The 26,292-nt window shown below is 35.5% G+C and overlaps 1 protein-coding gene across 1 annotated transcript in view; it reads right to left on the bottom strand.

The window, feature by feature from the left end:
• Nucleotides 1-26,292, bottom strand: part of Spt6 (transcription elongation factor Spt6) — a 104,312-nt gene that overhangs the window by 55,936 nt on the left and 22,084 nt on the right. The window contains exons 3-9 of the mRNA XM_089086166.1: nucleotides 21,459-21,658; nucleotides 19,862-19,969; nucleotides 14,845-14,959; nucleotides 12,743-12,893; nucleotides 10,143-10,391; nucleotides 2,497-2,830; nucleotides 63-354 (exon numbers count right to left, since the gene is read on the bottom strand). Coding sequence (XP_088942292.1) covers nucleotides 63-354; nucleotides 2,497-2,830; nucleotides 10,143-10,391; nucleotides 12,743-12,893; nucleotides 14,845-14,959; nucleotides 19,862-19,969; nucleotides 21,459-21,658 — 1,449 coding nt within the window. The remainder of the gene's footprint in view (nucleotides 1-62; nucleotides 355-2,496; nucleotides 2,831-10,142; nucleotides 10,392-12,742; nucleotides 12,894-14,844; nucleotides 14,960-19,861; nucleotides 19,970-21,458; nucleotides 21,659-26,292) is intronic.

The raw sequence follows: 26,292 nt of genomic DNA, 5'->3' as shown, positions 1-26,292 counted from the left end.
AGTTAAATTTCCTTCCCTATATAATTTTTCAAGTAGCGTCGGGTATTGTCTTAATGACCTACCGTCAAGACCAGCACGCCTGCAGACTGAATAGAGGTCACTCTTTCGCGCTTGTCGAACCGTCTCATCCTCATCAGGAGGAGGGGGCTCATCCATCTCCTCTTCCATCGGTTCGTCTCCTTCTTCTCCATTTTCTATGCACTCTTGACGACGAATTTCACGCAACTCCATCCGCCTTTTATATTCCTCACGTTGCTTCTGGCGATCAGCTTCTTGCATGACTGGCACATCGTCTCCGTAATAAAGCATAAAATGAATGTAGTTGTCCCTGATCTCCTCAAGGGATGATGCATCCTAAAACAAATATTAACAAATTAATTAACTAATTTCGAAAATTCATTTTGAAAATCCACATTCCTAGAGACGATTAGTATATCAAAACTAATACCAGTTTTGATACATCCAGCTTGATACATCTTCAAAAATAAAGACGTATCTTCGTTTTACATTTTCTATACTTGTTTTAAGGACCTAATCATATCGACTTCTGAACGCTTCAACCGTAAGAACACCTTTCAATGAGACGCCCGATGACCAACTATTGTCATTTGGTCATCACGGTGCTCCAATCGGATACCGAAAACAATAAATAGATTTTTCAGGTCAAATATCGACATCAAAAACAGATATTAAAGATTAAAGAAATAGTTAACTAGTTTTTCAAGCAAAACGCAATCGTGAATGCAGTAATGCAAGCCACATTGAACACGATCTAATTAACCACTAGTTCCGTCATTTTTACGAATTTACAGCGAAAATGTTTATAAAGATTTGCCCTTTTTCAGGCTCTGTTTTTTTGGGAGGGGGGCTTTGTCCCAGAATTTTAGTACGCAAAAACTGTGTATGGAAGAAAAATAGTGGTATCATAAAAATATGGGTGTAAGAATTCAAATTTTAGAATCAAAAACTACTGCGCAAAACTCTGGGTACTAGAAAAATATGGGCTTTAAAATAAACAAGAGTTGTTACAATAATGGGGATGCTAGCAAAATGAGGATGTTAGAAAAAGGAGATGCTAGTACAGCAGTTGTTAATAGAACTTAGGTGCTAATAAAAAAACAATTAAATAAAACTGTAGACGATAGAAAAATAACAGTGTTCAAAAAGAGGGGACTACAAGAACCAAACCTTTAGAATAAGACAATAGCTACGTAAAAACGGTAGATGTTATAAAAAAAAAATGGAGTGTTGCAAAAAAGTGTGAGTTCGAAAAAAAGGAATTCTTCGAAAATTAGAACACTGGAGTCAAAACAATGGAATCCAGAAAACCACTACACAAAAAGTGCGAATACTATAAAAACGGGGGCCGCTATAAAAATTTATGCTGTGGTGCTGAAATTGCGGAATCGAATTAACAATTACACATAAACTGTGGGTGCTAGAAAAACCATGTGTTTTTTGAAATTTTGAAAATTTTTGTAAGGAAATTTTCCAATTTCGTGACAAAAACAAAGTTTGAAAATATTGTTAAACGACTTGGCATGATAAAATTCCATTCTTTCTTATCTAGACATATCACTCATACAAAATTAGTGAAAAAATTACAATATAGCCTAGGCTATTTCTAAAGTGCAATCGACAACAGGATTGTCACCTCTACTAGCAAAGAACAGCTTTTGGTTCTTTTTTACTAAAATAGCCACTTCTTTTTCAATTTTTTTTCTGTCAAGGAATTTTTTCCTGGGAATTCTTTTTTTAGAAATTAAAGGCTTTTTAAAATTTAGACTTTTTTTTACAAGATAAGTGCAATCAGCAACAGGATTGCCCTCTCTACTACCAAAAGTACCACTTTTGGGTTTTTTTTTTTTACTGAAATAGTAGTTTCTCTTTTGACTTTTTTTTCTGATAAGGAAAATGGCAGTTTTAGAGGCAGCTTAACATTAGGCAATACTGACGAAAATGTAATACTGTCCTAAATACCTCATAGTTTTGAAACAATCTAAAGAAAAATCTAAACAAAACGCTTCTATTAGGTATGAATTTACATAAGATGGGTCTAGGGGAAAAAAAATGTATTTTTGTTGATGTCCTTATTAATTTTAGGTATTAAAAAAAAAAAAAAAAAAAAAAAAACTCAAGTCTTTTTACACGGCTATCAGGTATAAATATACATATGATGGATCTAGGGACTAAAAATATTTTTATGTTGTTGTCCTTGGCACTTGAAGGAATTAAATTTTAAAACCAAAAAATACCTCGTCTTTGTACACGGCTATCAGGTATAAATTTACATATGATGAGTTTAGGGGACAGAAAATGTTTTTATGTTAATGTCCTTGGCACTTTGAGTTATTTTATTTTAAACCAAAAAATACCTCAGGTCTTTGTACACGGCTATCAGGTATGAATATACATAAGATGGGTCTAGGGAACAAACAATGTTTTTATTTTAATGTCCTTGGTACTTTGAGGTATTAAATTTTGAAAAAAAAATACCTCAAGTCTTTGCACATCTTCATCCTTTAATATTCGCGTACTCTCATCCAGCGGTTTATCCATAGCGGCAATAATTTTCTCCTCCTGGTATTTTCGCATTTTCTTAAAAAGTTTAATCATGTTATTTTTGCGATTTTGTAGCTGACACCATTTTTCGTCAAACTTATAAATCCTCCAGAGGTCGTTAATATCAAAAGCCGGATGAATGATCTCTTTGCGGTAGAAAGCAATAAAAGGTACTTCAAGATTTTGATTCCTCATGTGATCTAAAGTCTTTTTGATCTTTGGAATTACGTCACGTTCAACCCCAAGCCGCCGTCGATATTCAACGTACCTAAAAGAAACAGTGAAGCTATTTTATAGAGCCTTCCACCAACTCTTATCCAACTTATCCGCTGACCCCTACCTTTCCCGGAACTTACTTGTACAAGATAATAACAAATACTAAACACTATGGACACACGCTGCACTATGGACAATATAACTGAAACACTATGGACAAAGAAGGGAATAAGAACATTAATCACGTGTGCTCCATCGTAAACATAGCTTACTTGTAGGCACCAGAAAGTTTTTGCCACTTTTCATTATTAATGTCCCTTTTTATTCTCTGCCTTCAATCATTTTTTTTTCCGCTTTTGAAATGATTGAGTTTTGTTTAAATAAGACATCACCAATCCCCGCTGATCCTGCAGATTCTAGGGTTAGCAGGTGTAACTTATTCTACATCCGCTTCAAGTAGCAATCCACTTTATTTACGTCTCGTGAAACACAAAATATAAGAAATCAGGTTTGTCAGATATGTAATCTTTGGAATTCCCCAACGTACTATTAGTGGCATGCGTAGCTAAGGAAAATAAAATTTTTGGGCAAATGGGTGTAAGAATACTGTTAAGGGTGTAAAAAGAAAAAGAAAAAAAGAGTAGCGCCACACAAGTGTGACATCGGTCACTTATTAATGCTGATTTTGGCTCTTAAACTGACAGGGCTATCGATCTCCACCATCCCTTACTCTTAATATTGGGAGAGCATCTACCCTAAAAGAGAGAAGTATCAGAGAATTCTTAGGATGTCACAAAAATGTAAAAAGTTGTGATACAGCATGGCTGTGAAGTCGGTCAGTTATTAATGCAACATAAAGAAAGATAAACGAGCAAAAATTGGGATTTTAAAGGCTAAATGAAAATACTGAAAAAACACAACAAAGTGAATATCTCGAGGGGACAAACGCCTCTCTTCTTCAGCGCGATACTAAAAAATATAATGAATGCGAGTGCCGAAGAACAAACCAACAAATAAGACGCGGAAAGTCAATTTGAATGTGAAAAAAAAACAATAAAAAAAAAAAAATTAAAGATGAATTAACATCAATAAAAGCTCAAAAAAATTGAGAATTAAAACCAAATACCTAACAACAATAAAATTGGGAAAGTGTAAAGTTAATATCTGGGACTATTAAAGTATCGGCTTCTCTTTTGAGAAAACCGAAATACGATTCATTTATTCTTAAATCACATGAATCCCTGTTCAAAGCTAGACCTAAATGTTGGTATTTATAAATTTCAAGGTAAAGACCCTATCCCGACAGGTGAAAACTCCGGTGTCTACAGAACTCCTTGTTCGTTTGGTCTTTGGTATATCGGAAGAACTGATCAGCGACTTACGGATAGATTAACTCAGCACTCTAGTTCAATTAATAATACATTTAAAAAGTGGAAAAAACAAAAAATTTTGACTCTACCTTTGCAGAGCACATTTTTGAAAACCCAAACCATAATATTTTGTTTAATCAAGCTAGCGTAATTTCGAATGACAAAGGTATTGTTCAGCCCTAAAGAGAAGCTGTTGAAATTTATAAATACCAACATTTAGGTCTAGCTTTGAACAGGGATTCAGGTGATTTAGGAAGAAACGACTGGTATTTCGTCTTTTTCAAAGAGAAGCCGCGACTTTACAGGTCCGAGATATAAAACTTGTCCCAATTTCCCAATCACTTAATCAGACACGTCAACAACCCCTTAAGTCTCAAAGAATGTCTACGAGGAATGCAATTATTAAAATCAGGAGTCAGATGACATAGCTCTCATACTCATAGCTCTCATGAAAAAAAGCTGCACTACAGCAGGGTTGAGAGGTCGGTTAGGTATTAATGCTAATTCTGGCTCTTGAACTGGCAAGACTTTCGACTTCAACCAACTCTCGCTCTTGGTTCTTGGGAAAGCTTCTACTCGAATAAAAAGAAAGCGAAGGCGTGTCAGAGAATTATTTGGGGTCTGAGAAACTGCAATAAGTTGCGCTACAGCACAGCTGTGAAGTCGGCCAGTTGTTAATGCCGATTCTAGCCCTTCAAATTTCAGGATTTTAATATCGACCAGCTCTCATTCTTGGTTGTTGGAAGAGCCTCTATTCTAAAAAGTAAAGGGAGGGTATCAAGGAATTTTTTAAGGGTATGAAATACGGCAAAAGTCATACCATGTTTAGCTCAGAGCGCTATCAAAAATACTATGCCTAAAAGAGACAACGGTCTTATTTTCGTGGCTAACACAGGTATAATAAAAACAGCATCAGTTTTGAGCAGACAAGGAGGAATGGACATCATAAGTTTTCTTTGTAAGAGTTTGAAATACGACAGCAAGTTGTGTTTTAAACGTGGTATGAAGTTGGTCAACTATTAATGCGAATTCAAACTTTCAAAAATGTTGGATTTCCGGAGAAGGGGTGTCGCTAGCCACGACGTTGGGGGGGGGGGGTACTTGATGACTGGGTATTTTTGCGATTTTTTGGACATTTTGTACCTTAATGGTCGAATTTACGGACCCAGATTTAGGTGGCTTTTAGTTGATTTCATATCGTTATCCGTCCTTTTTTTTGAAAAATTTACTTGGTTCATTGCCATAGTTATCTGATAATAGTTCTCTATTTCAATTTCAGAACTATCAGATTTCGTTCTTTTTGAGGGGGAGGAGTGCGGTCAGTAACCTCAGAAGTAAAAAAAAACTACAGAATTCCTATAAATCTGTACGTGAAAAATCCATTGGATTTCTAAATAGCTAAAAATGAAATTTGCACTTGAGGACTTATGATTTTTTTTTATATATATATAATCCCTCTACAAACGTTGAACGTGGGAAACATGCCTTGCATCTCCACGTAATCTCCACAAACACTCAACCAAAACAAGTTTTTGTGACTGAAAGTAAGGAGCGACATTAAAACTTAAAACGAACAGAAATTATTCCGTATATGAAAGTGGCTGTCCCCTCCTCAACGCCTCGCTCTTTATGCTAAAGTTTTTAATTGTTTAAAAAAAAAATAGAGTTGTTATAAAGTCAAAATTTAGCGTAAAGAGCGAGGCGTTGAGGAGGGGACAGCCCCATTAAAATAAGGAAAAATTTATGTTAGTTTTAAGTTTCAATGTCGCTCCTTACTTTCAGTTAAAAAACTTGCTTTTTTTTATTTAATTTTTGAATGTTTTTTAATAAATGCAAGTTTTGATCTTGGCTCACCGTTCATGAATAATTAAAACAAAATGTGCATATTAATTTACTTTTATTTGGTTGAACGGCTTTCTCAAAACTTGTTTCATTTTATTTACGAGCGTTTTTATTAGTAATAAATATACGTAACTTACGAATTAATTTACGTAACGAACTTCTATATTCATAGATTTTTAATACGTATATTAGCGGGGTTCACCCCCTAGTCAATACCTTGCTCTTTAAGCGAAAGTTCGTATTTGCTTCCAACTCTTTAAAAATGACCGCTTAATCACAAAGGTCGATAATTAGAATAAATAGCTCTTATGAAAGTATTAAAAAATCTTTGGATTAAAGAGCGAGGTATTGACTAGGGGAGTGAACCCAATCATATATGTAATATTTTCTGTTCGTTTAAAGTTTTGATGTTGCTGCTGTTGCAGTTGAAAAACTTGTTTGTTTTATATTTAATTTCTGATCTTTTTTTAAATAATGCTGGGAAGTCCGGCGTCCCCTTCATAGCAATGTCCCTTCCCCCATGAAAACTTCCTTCATGGAAAGATCCTCCCATATAACCCCCGACCCACCCACCCCCACTACCCTGAAAACGTCTGTATACTTCCCAATAACCAATACTATATGTTGACATTGGGTATAGTTCATAACTTTCAACCCTCTTCGGGGGAACTTCGGGGGATGAAGTCATCCTAAAAGACATACTTATGATATTTTTGAACATGCTGAACAAAATGGTTATCTCAAAATTTTGATCGGGTAACTTTGGGAAAAAAATGAGCGTGGGAGGGGGCCTAGTTGCCCTCCATTTTTTTGGTCTCTTAAAAAGGGCACTAGAACTTTTAATTTCCATTCCAATGAGCCCTCCCACGATATTCTAAGACCACTGGGTCGATACTATCACCCCTGGGAAAAAATAAATAAATAAAATAAACCCGCACCCGTGATCTTTCTTCTGGCAAAAACTGCAAAATTCCACATTTTGTAGATAGGAGCTTGAAACCTCTACAGTAGGGTTCTCTTATACGCTGAATATGATGGTGTGATTTTCATTAAGGTTCTATAGCTTTTAGGGGTTTTCCCCCCTTTTTTCGAAAATCAGCCAAATTTTCTCAGGCACGTAACTTTTGATGGGTAAACCTAAACTTGATAAAACTTATATATTTGAAATCAGCATTAAAATCTGATTCTTTTGATGTATCTATTTGTATCAAAATACCGTTTTCTAGAGTTTCGGTTACCATTGAGCCGGGTCACTCCTTACTTACAGTTCGTTACCACGAACTGTTTGATTAAAATCTCCGTATTTTAGTGAGTATATTATTTCTTACCGGCTTTTTCTCTCGAGCGACCGCTTTTTTTTTTTTTTTTTTTTTTTTTTTTTTTTTCTTTTTTTTTTGAGGAGGAGGAGGAAGGGTAGAGGGTGATAGTGAAAGAAAGGTAATTATGATGTTTTTAGTGTGTTTTTTTTGGAAGCGTCATATCAAGCGCAGTATGGTTGAGCTGCGCAATTTGTTTTATTTCTTTCTTTTCTTCTCTATTTTTGCTGGTTGATAACAATGTAAATATTTTATTTGGAAAGGTTGTTTAGCCTAAACAAGTTCTCAACCAACAATTGATGTATTTTTTTTTATATAAATAAAATCACTATTAAGTAAAAGTAAAAAAATTGCATCGAAGAAAATTTCAACGACAAGATTAGCAAGAGAAGTTAAAATAAGCTAAAATCGAACCTGGAGGTATTTGCAATTTACATTTAATACATCCTTATAGCTAATAGAAACTGTTAGTAACAGTTGGGACGGGGAAAGCAGTAGGCTAGTCCTGCTTGGCACTATGGACTCCACAAAGCACAAACATAAAAAATACAGTCAATACAAAAAAGGGCTTTATAATTAACGCACAGTCAGGGCAAGCTCCCCTCTGTGGCGGCCTTGGCCTTTCTTACATCCGGGGAAAAATCTGGGCTAGCGTCCCCCCCCCTCCACTGTCTCCCGCAAAATTTTCAGACCAATTTTAACAAAATTTCATTTATTGACAAAATTATTTTCAGTTTATTAATGGGTTAATAATTATTTTTTGTTTACTATTTAAATTATCTAATTATTATTCATCATTTTCATTTAATTATTTTAATTTTTTTAATTAATTTTTTTTTACTTCGGCCTCTATTTTATTTTGGTAAAAATAAAATTTCAAATATTACAAATAGATTCTATAACCAATAGATTATTTATCTGAAATTTTGCGCCCCAAAAATTTCTGCAACCCGGACAAGTACCCCCTCTTCAATCCCTCGCTCTTTACGCTAAACTTTGACTTTTTATTACATTTCTTTAAGAAAGGCTGCTCAAACACAAGGGCAGTTGAATTCGGATTAAAAGTATTTTTAAAGAACTTTGAGACTTTAGTGTAAACAGCGAGGGATTGAGAAAGGGCCCACCCTCATATACGGAATAATTTCTCTTCGTTTTAAGTTATAATGTTGCTCCTCAATTTCAGTTCAAAAAAACTTTTATTTCATTTAATGACAGTAAATACCAAATCATGTCAATAACCACGATACATTAATGTCAAAATCGGAGATCTTTGCTATTTACATTTAAAACATAGAAAATTGCTAGTAACGGTTGGAACGAAAGAGACAGGTCTAATATAGAACTTTTGACAGTATATGTAAGGAGATGTGGAAGATTAATGGGAGAAGTTACAATATGGTAATACCTAATAGAGGTAATTACTATCACTTAGTGATGTTTGGATGATATTTGATTTATTGATTAAATGAACTCTAGAATCGATAGCTTAAATTCGATAAGGGCAAAAATTAAAATTGATTTATATTCATTTCTGATTAACTAAACTCCAGAATAGACTTAGACTTGGATGATTACACTAGAAAAGAGGAAACAGTTTACAATGCTACAATGATGCATTTACTACATAGGCTGTATCCAGCGGAGAGGGAATGGTTACCCGATTCAAACGCCTTCCCACCAAAAAATTCTCTAACTTGTAAATTGGTCGTTAAAATGCAGATAAAAAACTTTTTCTTCTAATAAGCCAAAAACTATTTATCCAATTAATTAATTGGCCATAAAAACATAAGTACAATTTTTACTTGAGGCCGTTAGACAACGTCCACGGGAGGTAAACCCCTTCTTCTTTATTCTTTGGTACCCCCCCCCCCCAAGAAAATTATTTTCCTAACACCCCCCCCCCCCCGAACAAAATTCATTGATATGGCTTTAGTTATACTTATTTTGATCAATCTCCATTGGTCTTTTCTAAATATAGGCAAAATTTATTGACTTGCTAGATGGGGCTCTCAGTAGCAAGTCGAAGTTTTATCTCAAACTTTTGTCTAACATATTTGTACGTTCTATTTTACTTGTTTTGTACTTAATTTCTGTATTTACCATTAGATGCTTATCGAATAGCTGTTGATCATTGGATTTAAGATATTTTTTCGTTATATTTTATTCATTCTAAACTTAATTCAGTTATTCTCCTAAATTTTAAGGATCGTTTTTTTATTACTATGAAGTCAATTCGGTTCCCTCCAAGCTTATAATAGACTTTCAGACAAAAGTTTTCTTATCTTACGCTGGGAAACTCCATCTATACAGAAAAAAATTCCCATGCCACTTCTCTTAGACCTCAACCTCTCGTTTTGTTTCGACAAAGACCCCATTTTTATCCTGACAAAAATCGTCATAGAAAGATGTAGGATAACTGTGGTTTGCTATATAACTGAAATCATAAACAAGCAAATCCCTCCGCCCCTGTTTTTTCTCCTTATTTTATTACCCATTGCTTCCTGAAAAGTTTATTTTATTAAATTTTCAGACAATAATTTTCTGGGTGAAATTTTACTTTTGACAGAGTCATTTATTAGTTAGTTACACTTAATTAATTGTTTACTTAATTTATTTATTGCCCTAGATTTTAATGTTTTCTTTTTAAGTATGCAGCAAATCTGGATCCCTCAAATCTTGTTATAAACTTTTGGAAATAAATAAAAGATAACTAGCATACGAGATAAATAAGATACATAGATATATAATATAAATAATAAATAAAAAAAATAATGCAAATAATACCTAAAAATACATAAACAAATAAGAGGTAGCATACAAAATGAATACTGCTTACCAGTCCTGTGACGACACCGGAAGTTTCATGAAGGCCTGTCGATAAATCCATTCAGCCTCTTTATCCAGTTCACTCTCACTAGCTGACGTCACAGGAATCATTCGTAACTGCATCCTTTCAGGCACGTCTGTCTCTCGCACTTGAACATCGAAATCGGTGAAGTGACCTCTCTCTAGTTCAGAGGGCTCAAATACTTCAAATATAGACTTGCGAGCTGTTTTCTTCCTTCCAGTCTTCTTTGTCTTTTTCCTTTAATTATAATATATATATTTATATATGTATTTGTATGTATATAAATATATATATAAATATATATATATATATATATATATATATATATATATATATATATATATATATATATATATATATATATATATATATATATATATATATATATATATATATATATATATATTATATATATATATATATATATATATATATATATATATATATATATATATATATATATATATATATATATATATATATATATATATATATATATATATAATATTTATGCTAAATATATTATGCTAAATATACATATATATTTAGAATATTTACAATAATTTAACTGAGATTTTCATACAACTACTTTAAAGATATCTTCTAAATTTATAAAATAAGACAAGATTGTATTTAAATAACCATTCTCAAGAACAAAACTGTAAAATATTATACTAACAAAATTCTTATTTGATTACATTTAGCAATTTCAATTTATTGAATTTTCTAAAATGCTTCTAGTTATCTATGACCAGGAAGGATATATATATATATATATATATATATATATATATATATATATATATATATATATATATATATATATATATATATATCGGCAACGAACTGTCAGTAAGGGATGACTCGGGCCAATAGTAACCGAGACTGTTAACAAAAAAAATAACAATTAATATATCTTAAATTTGCCTGATTTCCATAAAAAGGTGGAACATCCCTAAAATATCAAGCGATTTCACCATGGGTGATAGTCTCGAACCAATGGTGCTAGAAGATCGAGAGAAGACTGAATAGAACAAAAATCATAAGTTCTAGTACCCTCATTAAGCAACCAAAAAGATTGTGGCACGGAAAAATGGCGTTTTCAGTCAATTTGTGGCACTAACTACAATTTTCCCCCAAAGAGGACCAGGTTTTTATCGATTGAAAATTCTGGAATAACCAATCGACTTAAAAGTATCAAAAATCTATAGATTGAGCTTTCCAGTTGCAGAAGAAGTAATGCCGCAGGGAGGCGAATTTGTGGTGGCGCATTCGTAGAGATTGATATCTAACCCTTCCTAATTCCTGGGAATAGTCTTGGCCTACGCCTTTATTATTGTTACTAAGGGAAGGGAGGTGGGTTAACAGTGCCCCTCCCATTGCGACAATCTTTTCCTATTTAGCATAAATATCACATTCAAATCTCTACCGGGACAGAGGTGGAAAAGGTGAGGCGGGATATCATTAGCCGCGCCAGGAAATTTCTTAGGGGGTGCTAGGATCTTTGTTTTTAGCGATTTTAAATATTAATGTTTATCTCTTCCTATTTATATGCAATATTTCAATGTATTTAAACATATGTATACAATGCATTTAAACATCAGAGAACCCTATTGTAAAGGTCACAATCGCTTCAGCCGCGTCGAAGATCAAATACCACGTAGAATTTCCATGCATATCAACCATAATACCTCTTTACATTCGCCCAAAATTCTGTACTAAAAATATCATTCAGAATTCAATAAAACTATTCAACAAAACTTACTGTTCAACCACAATTAAGACCACATATTAAAATTTTGTCCAAAATTTTAATTACCATCCAACATTTCAATTCTTGAGCAGAAAAAAGCAGGACATATCTGCATATATTAATAAAAGTCCGAAAATTTTATAATTCGTAAAATTTATTAGTAAAATAATCAATCGGTTGGATAAAAGGCCATTTAATATAAAATAGGGCAATCAGTTGTGAAAATGATGAAAGGAAATAAAATAATTAGACAAATAAAAGAAAAAATAAGAAAAATAAAAGGAATAAAATAAAAGAAAATATATGAAAGAAATAGTAAGTATAACAATGCAATAAAAGAACAGCTAATGCCTCATTGGCAATAAGGTTTTACTAATATCAAGATTTAGCTAGCGCTAAATTTGAGCCAATTAGAATTTTCATAGTATTTTCTTATTGGCTGAATGATCCATGAAAAATCCTGATTGGCTTGAACTTGCAATAGCTAAATTTCAGTATTAGTAAGATCTCATTGCGAATGTGCCATGAGCAAAAGTGTTCGAACCCAAAGAGAACAATTTGAGCATTTAAAACTTACTCAAATGCCCGTCGCTGAAGCCCTGTCCCTGCCAGATGGGTCTATTTATCTCAAGTTTAATATAAGAACTTTATATCTTACTAATTCTAGAACTTTTTCTTTAAAAAAAAGAAAAGAAAAGAAAACTCGAAAATTACCGAAGTCATACTTCAGGTTTTTATTAGCCTATGTATAATTTGTTTTCAAGGTTCGCTACCTAGGTCAAAAGTTTTACCAGCTATTGAATTTTCATTTCATTTTAATTACACAAAGATATACCTTCCGCCATCTTCTTCATATTCAACGTCTGACTCATCTTCCTCTGCCTCTTCGTCACCCATAAATTCGTCAAAATCGAAATCGACACCGAAAGTATCTTGGGCAGTTTGTAAAGCATGATCGGTAAATATAGGCTTTTTACGTCTACCACCTAGAAAAAAAAGTAAGTTTAGCAAAAATATTTTTCTTTTGATGAAAAACGAAATGTTTTCAAAGACAACCAGGAATACAAGGGAGATTTTCAGCCAATTGAAAAGAGGAACCAAAAAGATAAAAACAGATACAGCAGAAATAGACCTCCAAACCGCTCTTAGTGCTCAAAAAAAAAAAAACGAAAAAAAAACGAAAAAAAAAACAAAAAACGAATCAACCTTTTTGAAGTGGACGCTAACAAAATACGTTTCTTCTCCTTTGTTAGCGTTCACTTCAAAAGCTTAGTTCGTTTTTCGTAGTTTTTTTTTATTTTTTTGGTATTAAGGGTGGCTCGGCGGTATAGCCAGTGCGGTCTTAGAACATATCAAAGATTTCTTTTTTTTTTCTCTCGGGACTTTTGTGAACGATACTAACATTCAAATAGGCATCTATCGAAAAAAATTGGAAAAAAAATAATTAGAATAGTGGAAAGTTAATGGATCTTTAAACACTTGTTAATGATGCTAAATTCAAATTGACAACAACCCAAGTTAAAATAATGAAACTTAAAACACCAAAAGTATCTTAGGCAGCAGTCAACGTATCTTTGGTCGTTTTGAATAGTCCGTAGCCCGTCTACCGCCTATAAGCGGAAGTTTCACCGAGTAAATACAACTAAAAACAGGAATTTTGAAAATAATAAATTACAGTAACATTTATTCTTTTTCTTGTTGTTACTAATCTCATACAGTTGTATTTTCTTACAAAATAAATTACTAAAATATTTAGTTCAGTACTATAGCAGAAGTCTGAGGAGCGTGAGCCAAGAAACTAAATTTATAAAATTACAAGTTATTTTAAATATTATGATTTGTTGCTTAGTAAAACACACAGATACTACAATTTCCTTTCAAATGAGTCCTTAAATAGCTCTCTGCGATGTTCCAGTTCCCTGCTAGCAGCGAAGAAAAAAAAAAAGAGCTCGTCAATGCTGAAAACCCATGAAAAAGCAATTCCCCTTGTTGTTCAACGTGGATGGGGCTGTAAACTTCCTGTGAGGGGTTTTTGACAATGGCGATTCCAATGGTGCAATCTTAATTTCGATCCGACGCTACTTTTGAGAGTTTTTAGGATATCCTTTAGAATTCCCATTAATTTGTCTTCGCAATAAACTTTTACCACTACAATTTTCACACACTTCATGAGAAGGGCATGTTTTTGAGGTGTTACTTTAAAAACTTGTGCAATCTATTCAAGAATAAATAAATAGAAAATTAAATAGGTAATTAAAATAAACAAATAAATATCTCATACAGTTTATTGAGATCCAACCATTTAAGTTTAATTAAATTATCTGTCTTCCAATATATTATTAGCGGCGTCAGTAGCCAAGGAAAACCTATTAGTGGAAAACCCATTTATTGATATATTTCAATTCACCAAAGGTGTAAAGCCAAATACCAAGCAGGGCTAACTCAAGTATACCATTAGACCAGGGATTCAAGTCTGACGTTAGGTTTTTTTTAGAATATGTTCATAGTTCGGTAAGTTGCATTTGTGGAAAAAAAGATATTAGACCATGCTTTTATGGTTAAAGATGGATAAGAAGTTCTACACAAGTGGAGGGGAATTTTTTCCTTCATAAATGAGTATTTTCAGTTATCAGCTGTGGAAATCTATACTGTCTTGTCTCATAGCTAGGGGGTCAAGTCTAAACTTTGAGGGGCACTCTTCGTAGTTAGTTGGCAGCGAAATCAAGATGCATCCAGGGAGGAGGGGTACCAGGCCCCCCCCCCCCCGGAAATATTTGTCAAATTTGTAAAAAAAAGTAACAAAAGTGCATATAAGCATATTTTTTATGTGTTGTTTCAAGTTTGTTTTGGGTACCCCCGGACAAAATCCTGGATACAGCCTCGATTTAAATAATAGCAATCCCTAACATAATTAGTATATAAGTCGTTTAGTCATACCAATAGGCTTTCCTTCATCGTCAACAATAAAGTCATCAGCGTCTGACTCCTCTTCTGCTTCAAGATCCTCTTCTACCCGTGGAAGTCGTTCAGGGGACTCCACCTCTTCTCCTTCCTTAAAAACAAGTATTCAGTATCAATTAAAAGGTTCCGTAACAAAAGTAAACAAAGATAAAAAAAAAAAAAATTAAAAAAAAAAAAATGGAGATACAAGCTCCAGGTGAAAACCGATAAAGTTTTGAAAGAATACCTGAACATATGACCTGATTTCAGAACAGCAGTAGCCTTGCAGGGGTATTCTAGCTCTTTAGGGGGGAGGGGTAAATAGTTGCAGCTGTTGGAGGACTTCCCTAAAAAATTGACCATATTTAAAACTAATAGCGTAATAATAGATCACATAAATTAATAGGAGCGTTGTAGCTCTCTAGAGGGGAGAAGGAAAGGGGAAAGACTGAAATCAATAAAGAAATTTAATGTAGTTCAATGATAATGGGGAGAAATCATATTTACTCTTTTTTCTCTTCTCTCCTTCTCCTTGTCTCTTTCCTTTTTGCTCTTCTCTTTTATTCTGGAAGATATTTAGTTAATCAAAACTTAAGAATCCCATCTTTTTGTAGCTTGCGGACATACGTAAGTCATTTAAGACAGTATGTGTTTCCTCTTTTCTCATTAACCCTGCCACGGTTTTCTGTAAAATAAATCTGAATACTTTATCTTTATGGCAATTTAAGGACTTCCAGAAGCTATCTAGGTCATTTTATCCCCTCTCTTTTCCCCTGTCATGGTATTTAGTAAAACCAAATCTAGGGATTCCGTCTTTGGGAGGACAACTTTAGCAAACCATATGAGCCATTGCTTCATTCCTTTCCCCTGACAGTGAAATTGGTAAAATAAATCCGGGGAGTCACTCCTTCTGCATCCAGGGGATTTTGAAAACCAAATGCACTAGCTTAAGGATCAACCTATGATGGTCAAAATCATACTTGTACAAAAGGGGTAGATATCTTTTACTAGCCTAACACAATAGTTTTACGATAAACAATGGCATAATCATAACTGAACACAGGGAGGGGATGACTGTTATTATTAGTCCTGATTAGAACGTTGTTTACTAAATCTAGGGATTTAGGATACGTGCAATCTATTTCAATTTCTCTTTCATTATATACAAGTAAATATGGGATGAGCTGAGACCAGTTTCGTGGACAAATAGTGGCCTTTGGCACCTTGCCACTGAGGTATTTCTGAAATGCATGGAGCACATTCTCCTCTATCTTTCCGTGTCCAAAATGGGCTATGCCAATATTATTTAGTTACAGAGATTGTTACAAAAAGGATTCGATAAAAAAAAAAAAAAAAAAATCATTGTATCATGGCTATCAAACAAAATCAACTTTTTGAAAACGACTGCTTCTTAATAACAGAAAAAAAAACTTCCAAACATATTTTTTTTAAATTTTATGGATCTCTATTCTTTACCTATTTTGCGTAACATACTTCTTTTTAAACTGCCCGTGGACGTCCCGAATTCATAATTTACTGCCTTCATTGGATTCGTTTGCCTTCTAAAAGTAACCGAGATTTGTTAGAGATTATAATTTGACACCTGGGCACTAGAGCCTATTCCTTGGATTATCCTAAAATAACTCCTCTGATCATTTCATCTTCTTGCTTAGCATCCATGATCATATGCTGTCCTTAGCCACCATAAGCCTTATCGTCTTGGATACCTTAATTTTCAACCTAAACTTGACACCTTCGCTCTCCCATATGTAATGAATTGAGCAAAAAACAACTTCTGCAAGTTTAATACAGGTAAAGGTACATTTCTACCAGCAGTATATGCCTCTATGGTGCCAATCACTAAATTTTAAGTTGCCAGAAATATTCAACTTCTTCTTCTAGTCCAGGAATATAAATAGAGTGTAATTAAGGTCCCTTCGCCCCTTTGAACTCGTCTGTAGAACATCTATTGTGTTTAGTATAAAATATCCAAGGTGTAAAACATCATCTTCTTCTTTAGGATGTTCATCTTTTTTTTAAATGGTTGATTCGCTTTGAAGTGGAAATATTTATTAATAACGATCAAGTTTTCTTGGATTTTGCACCATGGCAATAATGTTTACACTTCATTATACTGCGAAATTTATAATTTTGTGACTCTTTTTAACGCAAATTATTTTCACCATTTTACTTCTTCTTCTATTTCAGCAGGTGGGGCTTTTTCAGTCGAGACTATTCAGCCCATTTTAATAATTCTTTTGCTTTTTTACATTCTAAGTCTTCCCTGTACACTTTATCCTTGCAGGACTTTTTCGGTCGTTTCATCAACTAAAATAGGAGATACGAGGTTTTTTTCCGCCGTCCAATAAAAAAAAACAGCTGAGACTGTTAGAGAATTCCTCTAAAAATTGAATTATAGTTGGAGAATTTCGAAAGCTATATAACGCAGCAAAGCAGAATGGCTCACATTCTGTAAGATTTCTACGCTTACAACACGGATAATTATGTTTCTACGTTGTGAGGTTTCTATGCTTACAACACAGATATTTATGTTTCTACGTTGTAAGGTTTGTATGCTTACATCACGGATAACTATGTGTCTACGTTGTAAGGCTTCTATCCTTACAACACGGATAATTATGTTTCTACGTTGCGAGGTTTCTATGCTTACAACACGGATATTTATGTTTCTACGTTGTAAGGTTTCTATGCTTACAACACGGATAATTATGTTTGTACGTTGTGAGGTTTCTATGCTTACAACACGGATATTTATGTTTCTACGTTGTAAGGTTTCTATGCTTACAACACGGATAATTATGTTTCTACGTTGTAAGGTTTCTATGCTTACAACACGGATAATTATGTTTCTACGTTGTAAGGTTTCCATGCTTACAACACGGATATTTATGTTTCTACGTTGTAAGGTTTCTATGCTTACAACACGGATAATTATGTTTCTACGTTGTAAGGTTTCTATGCTTACAACACGGATAATTATGTTTCTACGTTGTAAGGTTTCTATGCTTATAGCACGGATACAAAGTTCAGAATAGCTAAAATTTCTTATAAATAATTCTTTTCCTGTCTTGAGGTTCTCTTGCCAACAAACAATCCCTTAAATTTTCAACCTTATTTCCAAGATTGTGGTTTATAAATTCCCACCCAATTATTACGTTTCCATTAATTATTAGCAAACTATTTAGTTTCCGCTGCCCTAACAAAATGGTTAGCAAACAATTGGATGGTAAAAAAAAAAGCCTAATCTATAAATAATAACTAACATGAATAATGGTAAACGAACTTTAAAAATAATTATCGCTTTTTTCTAAAATGACGATCATTAGTAGTACTCAGTACAAGGAATTTCAAATGATGACACAGGTTTTATCTTTTTTTATATATATTGGTTCTGAAAATATACAGTTTTGTTCCAAAAGTAGATATTGTACTTTTGTTTACACACTATAAGTTTTTTCTACGTTAGGATCAACCGACTTGATTAATTTAATGCTTAGGCCGATTTTAAGCGATTCAAATCAAGGCAATAAAAAACGATTCCAAGGAAATCGGAGCTTCCTGGGTGGGAGTAATGAGTGAAGCTTTTAATAGATTGGGGAGAAGGAGGAGCGTCTGCAGCTGTGTTGACCTTAGGCGGTATGGTGCCGCAATGAATTGTTAGTACAGCTAGTAATTGTAAATACAATAGTAACATAGCATAAATAGAACAGGAATAGCACAGAGTAGTAAAAGTAATTAGTATTTTATGTTGGGAAAGTAGTTAAAATAGAATACTATTCCTTGCTTTGTTGTAACATAGTAAAGACTTAAGGAGTACCTTATCTAAGTTCTCGAACAATTCATTAGCAAAAAATTATGTTCAACACTAAATAAAATCATAATGTACACCGTGTAGAATAATAATACCATAGAATAGTACGACAGTCAATAACTAAAGTACAAAGGACATCGAAATAAAAACGTTTTTGACCCCTGGCCCATCTTAGGTCGGATCATACCTGAAAAGCGTGATTAACTATCACATTTTCGTCAGTGCTCCTAATTTGAACTGAGAAAATTAAAAAACAATATTAATTATTTTAATTTGGCAATGCTGTTCAACCATAAAAATTTCGACCATAACAATCTATTCATTCCTGATGGCAACTACAATTCTACAGGAAATCTACTCATTCTTAAGCTGTTGGTGCTATATGTTTTTACTACTACTACTGTTAAAAACAACTCACTGCAGCACCTCGCCGGTAAGACCGACACAGCTATGCACGCTCCTCCTCCATCCCAAACTTTTCAAAGCCTGTGCAAAGTTTGCACACCCCCAAGAAATTCCAATTTTCCTTAAATCTTTTTTTACAATCTCCTCCCACCCCATTTTGGGACATCTAATGTTAGTTTGGCCCTAAATGGTTGGCTGACCAGGAGACCTTTAGCAATAGGCCGTCCTTCATCTGCAGAACATAGCCTAGCCATCTCAACCTTTCCCTCATTATAGCCCTAGAAAGTGGGATTAAACCACATTTTCGTATAGCTCACTGTTTGAAGTATGGTCAGTCAGATGGGCACCAAAAACAATCCACACACAATTTCTCTGGAAAACATCTAGCAAATCCTCCTCCGTTTTTCGGAGCAGCCACGCTTCAGAATCATATTTGGCCACTACAGCTTCCATTATTCTAATATTGGTTCGTAGACTCATCTTCTTATTTTTCCAAACTCCCTTTAAGTGTGAAAAACACCCTGGGCCTTGGCTCTTCTACTTTTAAAATCTTCACTGCAACCACCGTCTTTACTAATAATTCTACCTTGTAAATGAAGCTATTGTCCTTGGGACTTTAAGCAATACTTGATGTCAGCCTTCAAACAACTAATTAGCTCAATAAGTCCAATTGAATAAATATTACATAGAGTAGTAGCATAGAACATACGGATTTTTAAATAGAATAGCAATATAGAATTTATAGCATAATAATAGCAGCACAGACAAGAATAGTACCTGATCTGAGCCTTCAAATAGCTCATTAGCAACTCTTTCCCTTCCATCACCTTCTTCTTCCTCTGATTCGTCATCTTCGAGTCGCTGAACTCTTCTAAACTGTTTCTTCTAAAATTGAAACACAAGCATGTGTAAACAAGAACATAATAATTCAGTATATGGACAGAATAAAGACAGAAGCAGAGCTAAGAATTCAAACATAACAGAATTTAAGTATATAAACCAACAAAAAAAGAATGACATAGGAAGAACAGAGAATTAAATAAATGTAACTATTTATAAATAATTCTATTTATTAGTTATACATTATCTACTAAGTATTTATTTTTTAGGGGGAAGGAGAGGGTAGATGCTTTTGGTGATTTGCTTTGAACAGATCTACTCAGTTTAGTGAGATTATTAGATTCTAAGGAGCCACAAGAAAGCCATATTATTATGGCTTGTTTATACTGTGTTTTATCCCCTTTGTTTGACATTTTTTCTCTTAAAGTAATGAACTGAACAATGTGAATGTAAATTGTGTATGGAAACTGGATCTAATCTTTAAGAGATTTAGAATCTAAAATGACATTTGTGTAAGATTTTATTCTGTATAACGCGCCTATCAGTAGCACCAATGGGCCAAATTCACATTAACAACTATTTTTTTATAGCATTTTCCTTCTTTTTATAAAGTAAATGTAAAGAGAACTGGGTTTTTTGCCTGGTTTGATGTATGTCAGAAAGTTTACCTACATAAAGAAAGAAGTCACTGTGATCCAGCACTGCACATTTGGTAGGCTTAACCGAGTCCAGTGTAAAGGATGTGTAAACAAGCATGTCACATATATTATAAAAAATTGACATTGGTCTCACATTCAAATGTTGTTGTTTTTTTTAGCATTTTTAGCCGCTGGGCCGACTTCACATCTTTGATTCAAAATGTACACAAAAAAAATATTTAAAATCGGGCGAACAAATTAGATAAAACAAAGGGTTAAGGAGTAGGTAGAAAAGACAAAGGAGAATAATTATGTAAATAAAAGAAACAAAAAGGGAATAAATATAAATAACAGACGCCATCATTTTACAATTTTTGTGGCAAATAGCTTGGCTTTGAAAACTTAGCTTGAAATCATAGACAACTTGGTAGCCTTAATTGCAAACAACTAAGATTTACAATAACTTCACAAATACTGAAGTCTGATAGAGTGTGGAATGCAAAATTTGATAGTTTCAATAGCTCAATAGTTTTGGGGTTGGAGTGGGTTTGAATGGGGTTCCCTAGGAATGAGATTGCCATTATTATTTCAATGTTAGTTTCAATACAAATTTCCCATTTTTAATTTCCCGCCCAATTAATATTCACCTAATTTTTGGGAATAAATTTCTGTTAGTCAGCAATTCTGGTGCCGTAATCTAACAGAAAATCGTTTGGTACAATTGGGGTGGCGAAAAAGGACCTTGGATGGAATGTTAACCAAAAGGCTAGTTTTAATCCTTTCCCCTCAAAGTCAAATTTCCAGAAAAAAAAAACATTTATTGTAAGGTAAATTGGACCCCTCTTGAAAAAAAGTAAATCATCTGCAATTAACTATCAAAATTAATCACATTATACCCTTTTGAGCTTGACTCCAAGATTTTCCTCAAGTAGCTCGTAATCTTCTTCCTCAAGGTTATCATCAAGCTCATCTTCTTCCCTTCTTCTTTTCCTTCCTTTGTAACTGCCTTCACTGCCACTCTCATCTCCACTCTCGTCTTCTATTGGTGCATCGTCGATTAAGTCTTTGAGCTCTTCTCGAAGACGTTCATCATCGTCTGTAAACAAAAGAAAAATAAGCTTAAATGCAAGAAGAAGAAACGCGTTCTACTGTACTCTTTAAATTTAGATATTAGTCCCTCGTTCCCCTGACCTGTCAACCATTAATCTGCTAGTGTCTTCTAATTTTGCCAGTCACTGGCGGCTTATTCCTTTTTACTTTACTGGCAAACAAATTTGCAGGACTTTTTAGAAAGATCTAGAAGCACCTCAAAAATGACTCAACTCTTGCTGTGATGTCATTTTCGAGAGTTTTCAGGATCTTTGGGCTGACCATGATGAAATTCGGTGCAGTTTTTGTAAATCGGCACTGAAAACTCGAAAATTTTTAAGCTCAAATCGCATCCGTTTTCTTTGCAATTTGGTGCCAATTCGGCAAATCGGTGCCGAAAAAAGCTACGCGTGTCCACCCCTTAAAGGTTGTTTTTTCCTGTCCAATTATTAACTAATGAACCGTGTTTTACTTCTTGGTCACTGGTAGCTGAGAATGAGATACTAGAATACAAATTTTAATTTTAAAACAGACTACGTGTGAAGTCAAGCAGCTTGTGAAGTCAATAATTAGTGAAGCCAAATGTTGTAGTTTGTAAGTCATACAACACCACTGAGAAACATAACTTTCAAATAACTTGTAAAATCAATAATTTGTGAAGTCAAATGTGAGTGATTTATTAGTCAAATAATACCTTTGAGGTTTAACCATTGGAGATATCAACAGACTATATTTGAAGTCAACTAACTTGCGAAGTCAATTACTCATGAAGCCCAATGTCGTAATTTATAAGTCATATAACACCACTGAGGAGCATAACTATTAGGAATGTCAACAGACTACATACGAAGCCAAATAGCTTGTGAAATCAATAGTTTGTGAAGTGAAATGTCAGTAACTTGTAAGTCAAATAACACCATTGAGTTTAGCCATGAGAGATACCAGCAGACTATATTTGAAGTCAAAAAGCCTGTGAAGCCAATAACTTGTGAAGAAAAATGTTGTAATTTGCAAGTCATATAACACCACTGAGGAGCAAAACTATTATAAATGTCAACAGACTGCATGTGAAGTCAAATAACTTGTGAAGTGAAATGACAATAATTTGTAATTCAAATAACACTATTGAGGTTTAACCATTAGAGATATAAGCAGACTATATATGAAGTCAAGTAACTTAAGAAGCCAATAACGTGTGAACCCAATGTTGTAATTTGTAAGTCATATAACACCACTCAATAGCATAACTGTCAGAAATGTTAACAGACTACATGTGAAGTCAAATAACCTTTGAAATCATTAACTTGAGAAGAAAAATGGAAGTGAATTGTAACTCAAATAATGCTATTGAGATTTAACCATTAGAGATATCAGCAGACTACATCTGAAATCAATCTTGAATACAAAAATACCAAACATTTTGCCATTTTTTAAGAGCATTCAGACAGTCTAGTATAACTTTCCTGTGTTTGTTTTCGTAATGAACTGTTAAATTGGAATCGAAATCTTAAAAAACTTGCCAGTATTTTTTATCTTTTCTTTGAGGTAGGGTGTAGTTGGAGGTAATGATGCTCGTCCGGAGTTAGCTCCCATGCAAATTGGCGCATGAAGAACGACCTCCACGTGCCTCTGGATACCTGGCTAGCCACCAGAGAACCAAATGCATCTAGGGACGGTTGGGTTGGCAGCCCTCCTCCAGAATCTTCTATTGCTATGAATGGACCCAGAAATTCAGCCTCTGATATATCATCTCAAACCCCGTATTGACCTCGGACCGCCCAAGGAAAATCCCCTCTGAACATCGTTGACCAAGGTGGCACCAATGTGGCCACCTGGAACGTCCTGACGCTGAACCAACCTGGTTCGAAGCTTCTTTTAGCAAAAGAACTAAAAAAATATAAAGTCACAATAGCTGGAGTCACCGAAACACACTTCCCTGGACATGGTGAAGAGGACATAGGTGAAGGACGCACATTGCTGTGGTCTGGCGGTAGCCAAAGAAGAGGAGGCGTTGGCCTAGTATTGAACAGTGCTGCACGTAGGGCCCTCCTGTCATTCAAACCAGTATCGCCTAGACTCCTGACAGCAAGACTGGATGGGAAGCACGGCAAAATAACTGTCATTACGTGCTATGCCCCCACAAACGATGCTGATGAAGAAGACAAAGACGATTTCTATAACTTGCTTAGTTCTGAACTATCTTCTGTACCTCCCCATGACTACCTCCTCCTCCTAGGAGACTTGAATGCAAGTATTTCAAACGAATCAGGCCTGTGGGATTTCACTGTTGGACCTGTTACAGTGGATAGCCTAAACGATAATGGAGAGAGGCTGCTGAATTGTTGTCTGGCCCACAGTCTAACGATTGCGAACACCTGGTTCCAGAGACCAAATATAGCCAAGTAAACCTGGTATAGCAATGATGGATCAACAAAGAAGATGCTCGACTACATCATCGTACGTCGACGTTGGCTGTCGTCTGTCCAGAATTGCCACACCTACCGTGGCGCCGAGCTCGGGAACACCGACCACTGGCTGGTAGCAGCCAAAATTAAGCTCCGCCTCAAAGCTATGAAGAACAGCCAGTCTTCTCGGAAAATTGATGCCGGTCGCATCCAACAGGACCCCGCTCTGGCTGAGCGGTTCCATGTGGAGATATCCAACAGATTTGAGGTCCTTGGCCAATGAGATGATAGTGAATTTGCATGGAAGTCCTTCAAAGAGAACACTCTTGCGGCAGTAACTGACGTTGTTGGAATGAGGCAACGGAAGAAAAAGGACTGGATCAGTAATCACTCCCTTGCCATCATAGAGCTCAGGCGAGAAGCACGTCTTGGCGGGGACATGGCTACATACAGACTGCTAAACAAAGAGCGCAATTCCATGTTGCATAAAGACCGCAAGGCTTTTATTGACAGCAAGGCAACCTAACTGCAAGAGGCCGCCAAGAAAAAGGACAGTGGAGCCACCTACAAGATTCTTCGTGAGCTGTCAGGTCAGCACACTCAAACTACGCCATACCTTCGAAGCGCTAGCGGTGAGAATATCTACGACCAATCACAATGCCTCCGCCAGTGGGAGGACCACTTTGAGAAGCTGCTCAACTCTGATCCACCAGACCAGACGGACCATGAGCTAGCGGCTGCTGCGGCTACTACCATACCTGCTCCTGATGGTCCTGAATTTACAGCGGAGGAGATAAAAGCTGCCACCCGCAAGCTAAAGAATAACAAAGCGCCAGGACTATGTGGCCTAACATCGGAATTCCTTAAAAATGGGGGTCCAGCCATGATCATCTGGCTACAAATGCTGTTTAACCTTGTGTGGCACTCTGAAAAAATCCCCTCAGACTGGAAGAAGGGCCTACTTGCGCCAATCTACAAGAGGAAGGGGAGCAAAGCAGAATGTATCAATTATCGTGGCATAACTTTACTCTCAGTTCCTGGAAAGCTCTTCGCTATGCTGCTTCTCAAACGGGCAACAAGATACCTCCATGCCCTGCGTCGCCCCCAGCAAGCTGGCTTCATGCCAGGCAGGTCCACCACCGAGCACATCCATGCGATTAGACAGCTAGTAGAGAAAACTCTTGAATATAAGAGGAAGGTGTACATTGCCTTTGTCGATTTTCGATCTGCCTTCGACACTGTCGATAGGCAGTCACTATGGCTAATCCTCCAGTCTGCTGGCGTACCCACGAAAATCGTCCGTCTCCTCAAAGAACTGTATAATAAAACTGAAAGTGCGGTGATTGTAAATGGACGGCCTTCTGGATATTTCAAAATTAAAAATGGTGTCCGACAAGGATGTGCCGCTGCACCTGAGCTCTTTAACTGTGTAATAGACCACATCCTGAATAAAACACAGAAGGTGCAGCCGTTTGGCATAGGCTTTGCTGGAAGATTTCTTTCAGACGTCGACTTTGCCGACGACGTGGCGCTAATATGCGAAAACATTAGTGACCTCAAAACTAGACTGGAAACACTGGCCTCTGCCGCTGAGAAATTCGGTCTGAAAATAAATTGGTCGAAGACCAAGATAATGCCCGTTGAGAAAACGCCGTCCAACCACCTGTCATCTGTGGAAATTTGTGGCCAGACTGTAGAGGTAGTCAAGCAGTTTACCTACCTTGGTTCAATTGTCTGCTCAAACGGAAGCCTAGATGCCGAAATTTCAGCAAGAGCGGAAAAAGCAAACTCTGTCTTCGGTCGCCTTCTAAAAATAGTCTTCCATAAACCCCAGATCAGCCGTCTCACCAAAGCACGAATATACTCTGCTTCGGTTGCCAGCATTATGCTCTATTCTGCTGAGACTTGGTCGCTGACTCAGACACAGACGCTGAAGGTAGATGCCATCCAGACGAAACACCTCCGAAAAATAGAACGCTCCCGATGGCCCAACAGGGTACGAAATTCAGAAATCCTCAGGTCCTTCAAACTCCCACCCCTGTCCGAGCAGCTTGAGTCTCGCTCGCTGCGTTGGTATGGTCATCTGCTCCGTCTGCCTGCCCAAACACCCGCCCGGCTCATCTTCGATTTCGACCCAACTGCAAACGGCTGGAGGCGTCCTAGGGGAAGACCACGCACCAGATGGGCGGACGTCATCCGTGATTGGCTCGCCTCCAGAAAAATCAACCCGGCTGAA

This window comes from Artemia sp. Qi Xiang Cuo, chromosome 3 (genome assembly GCF_049724085.1).
Source record: "Artemia sp. Qi Xiang Cuo chromosome 3, ASM4972408v1, whole genome shotgun sequence".
NCBI lineage: Eukaryota > Metazoa > Arthropoda > Branchiopoda > Anostraca > Artemiidae > Artemia > Artemia sp. Qi Xiang Cuo.
Note: the sequence above shows the minus strand (reverse complement) of the source record. Positions and strands in the feature narration are given on the sequence as shown.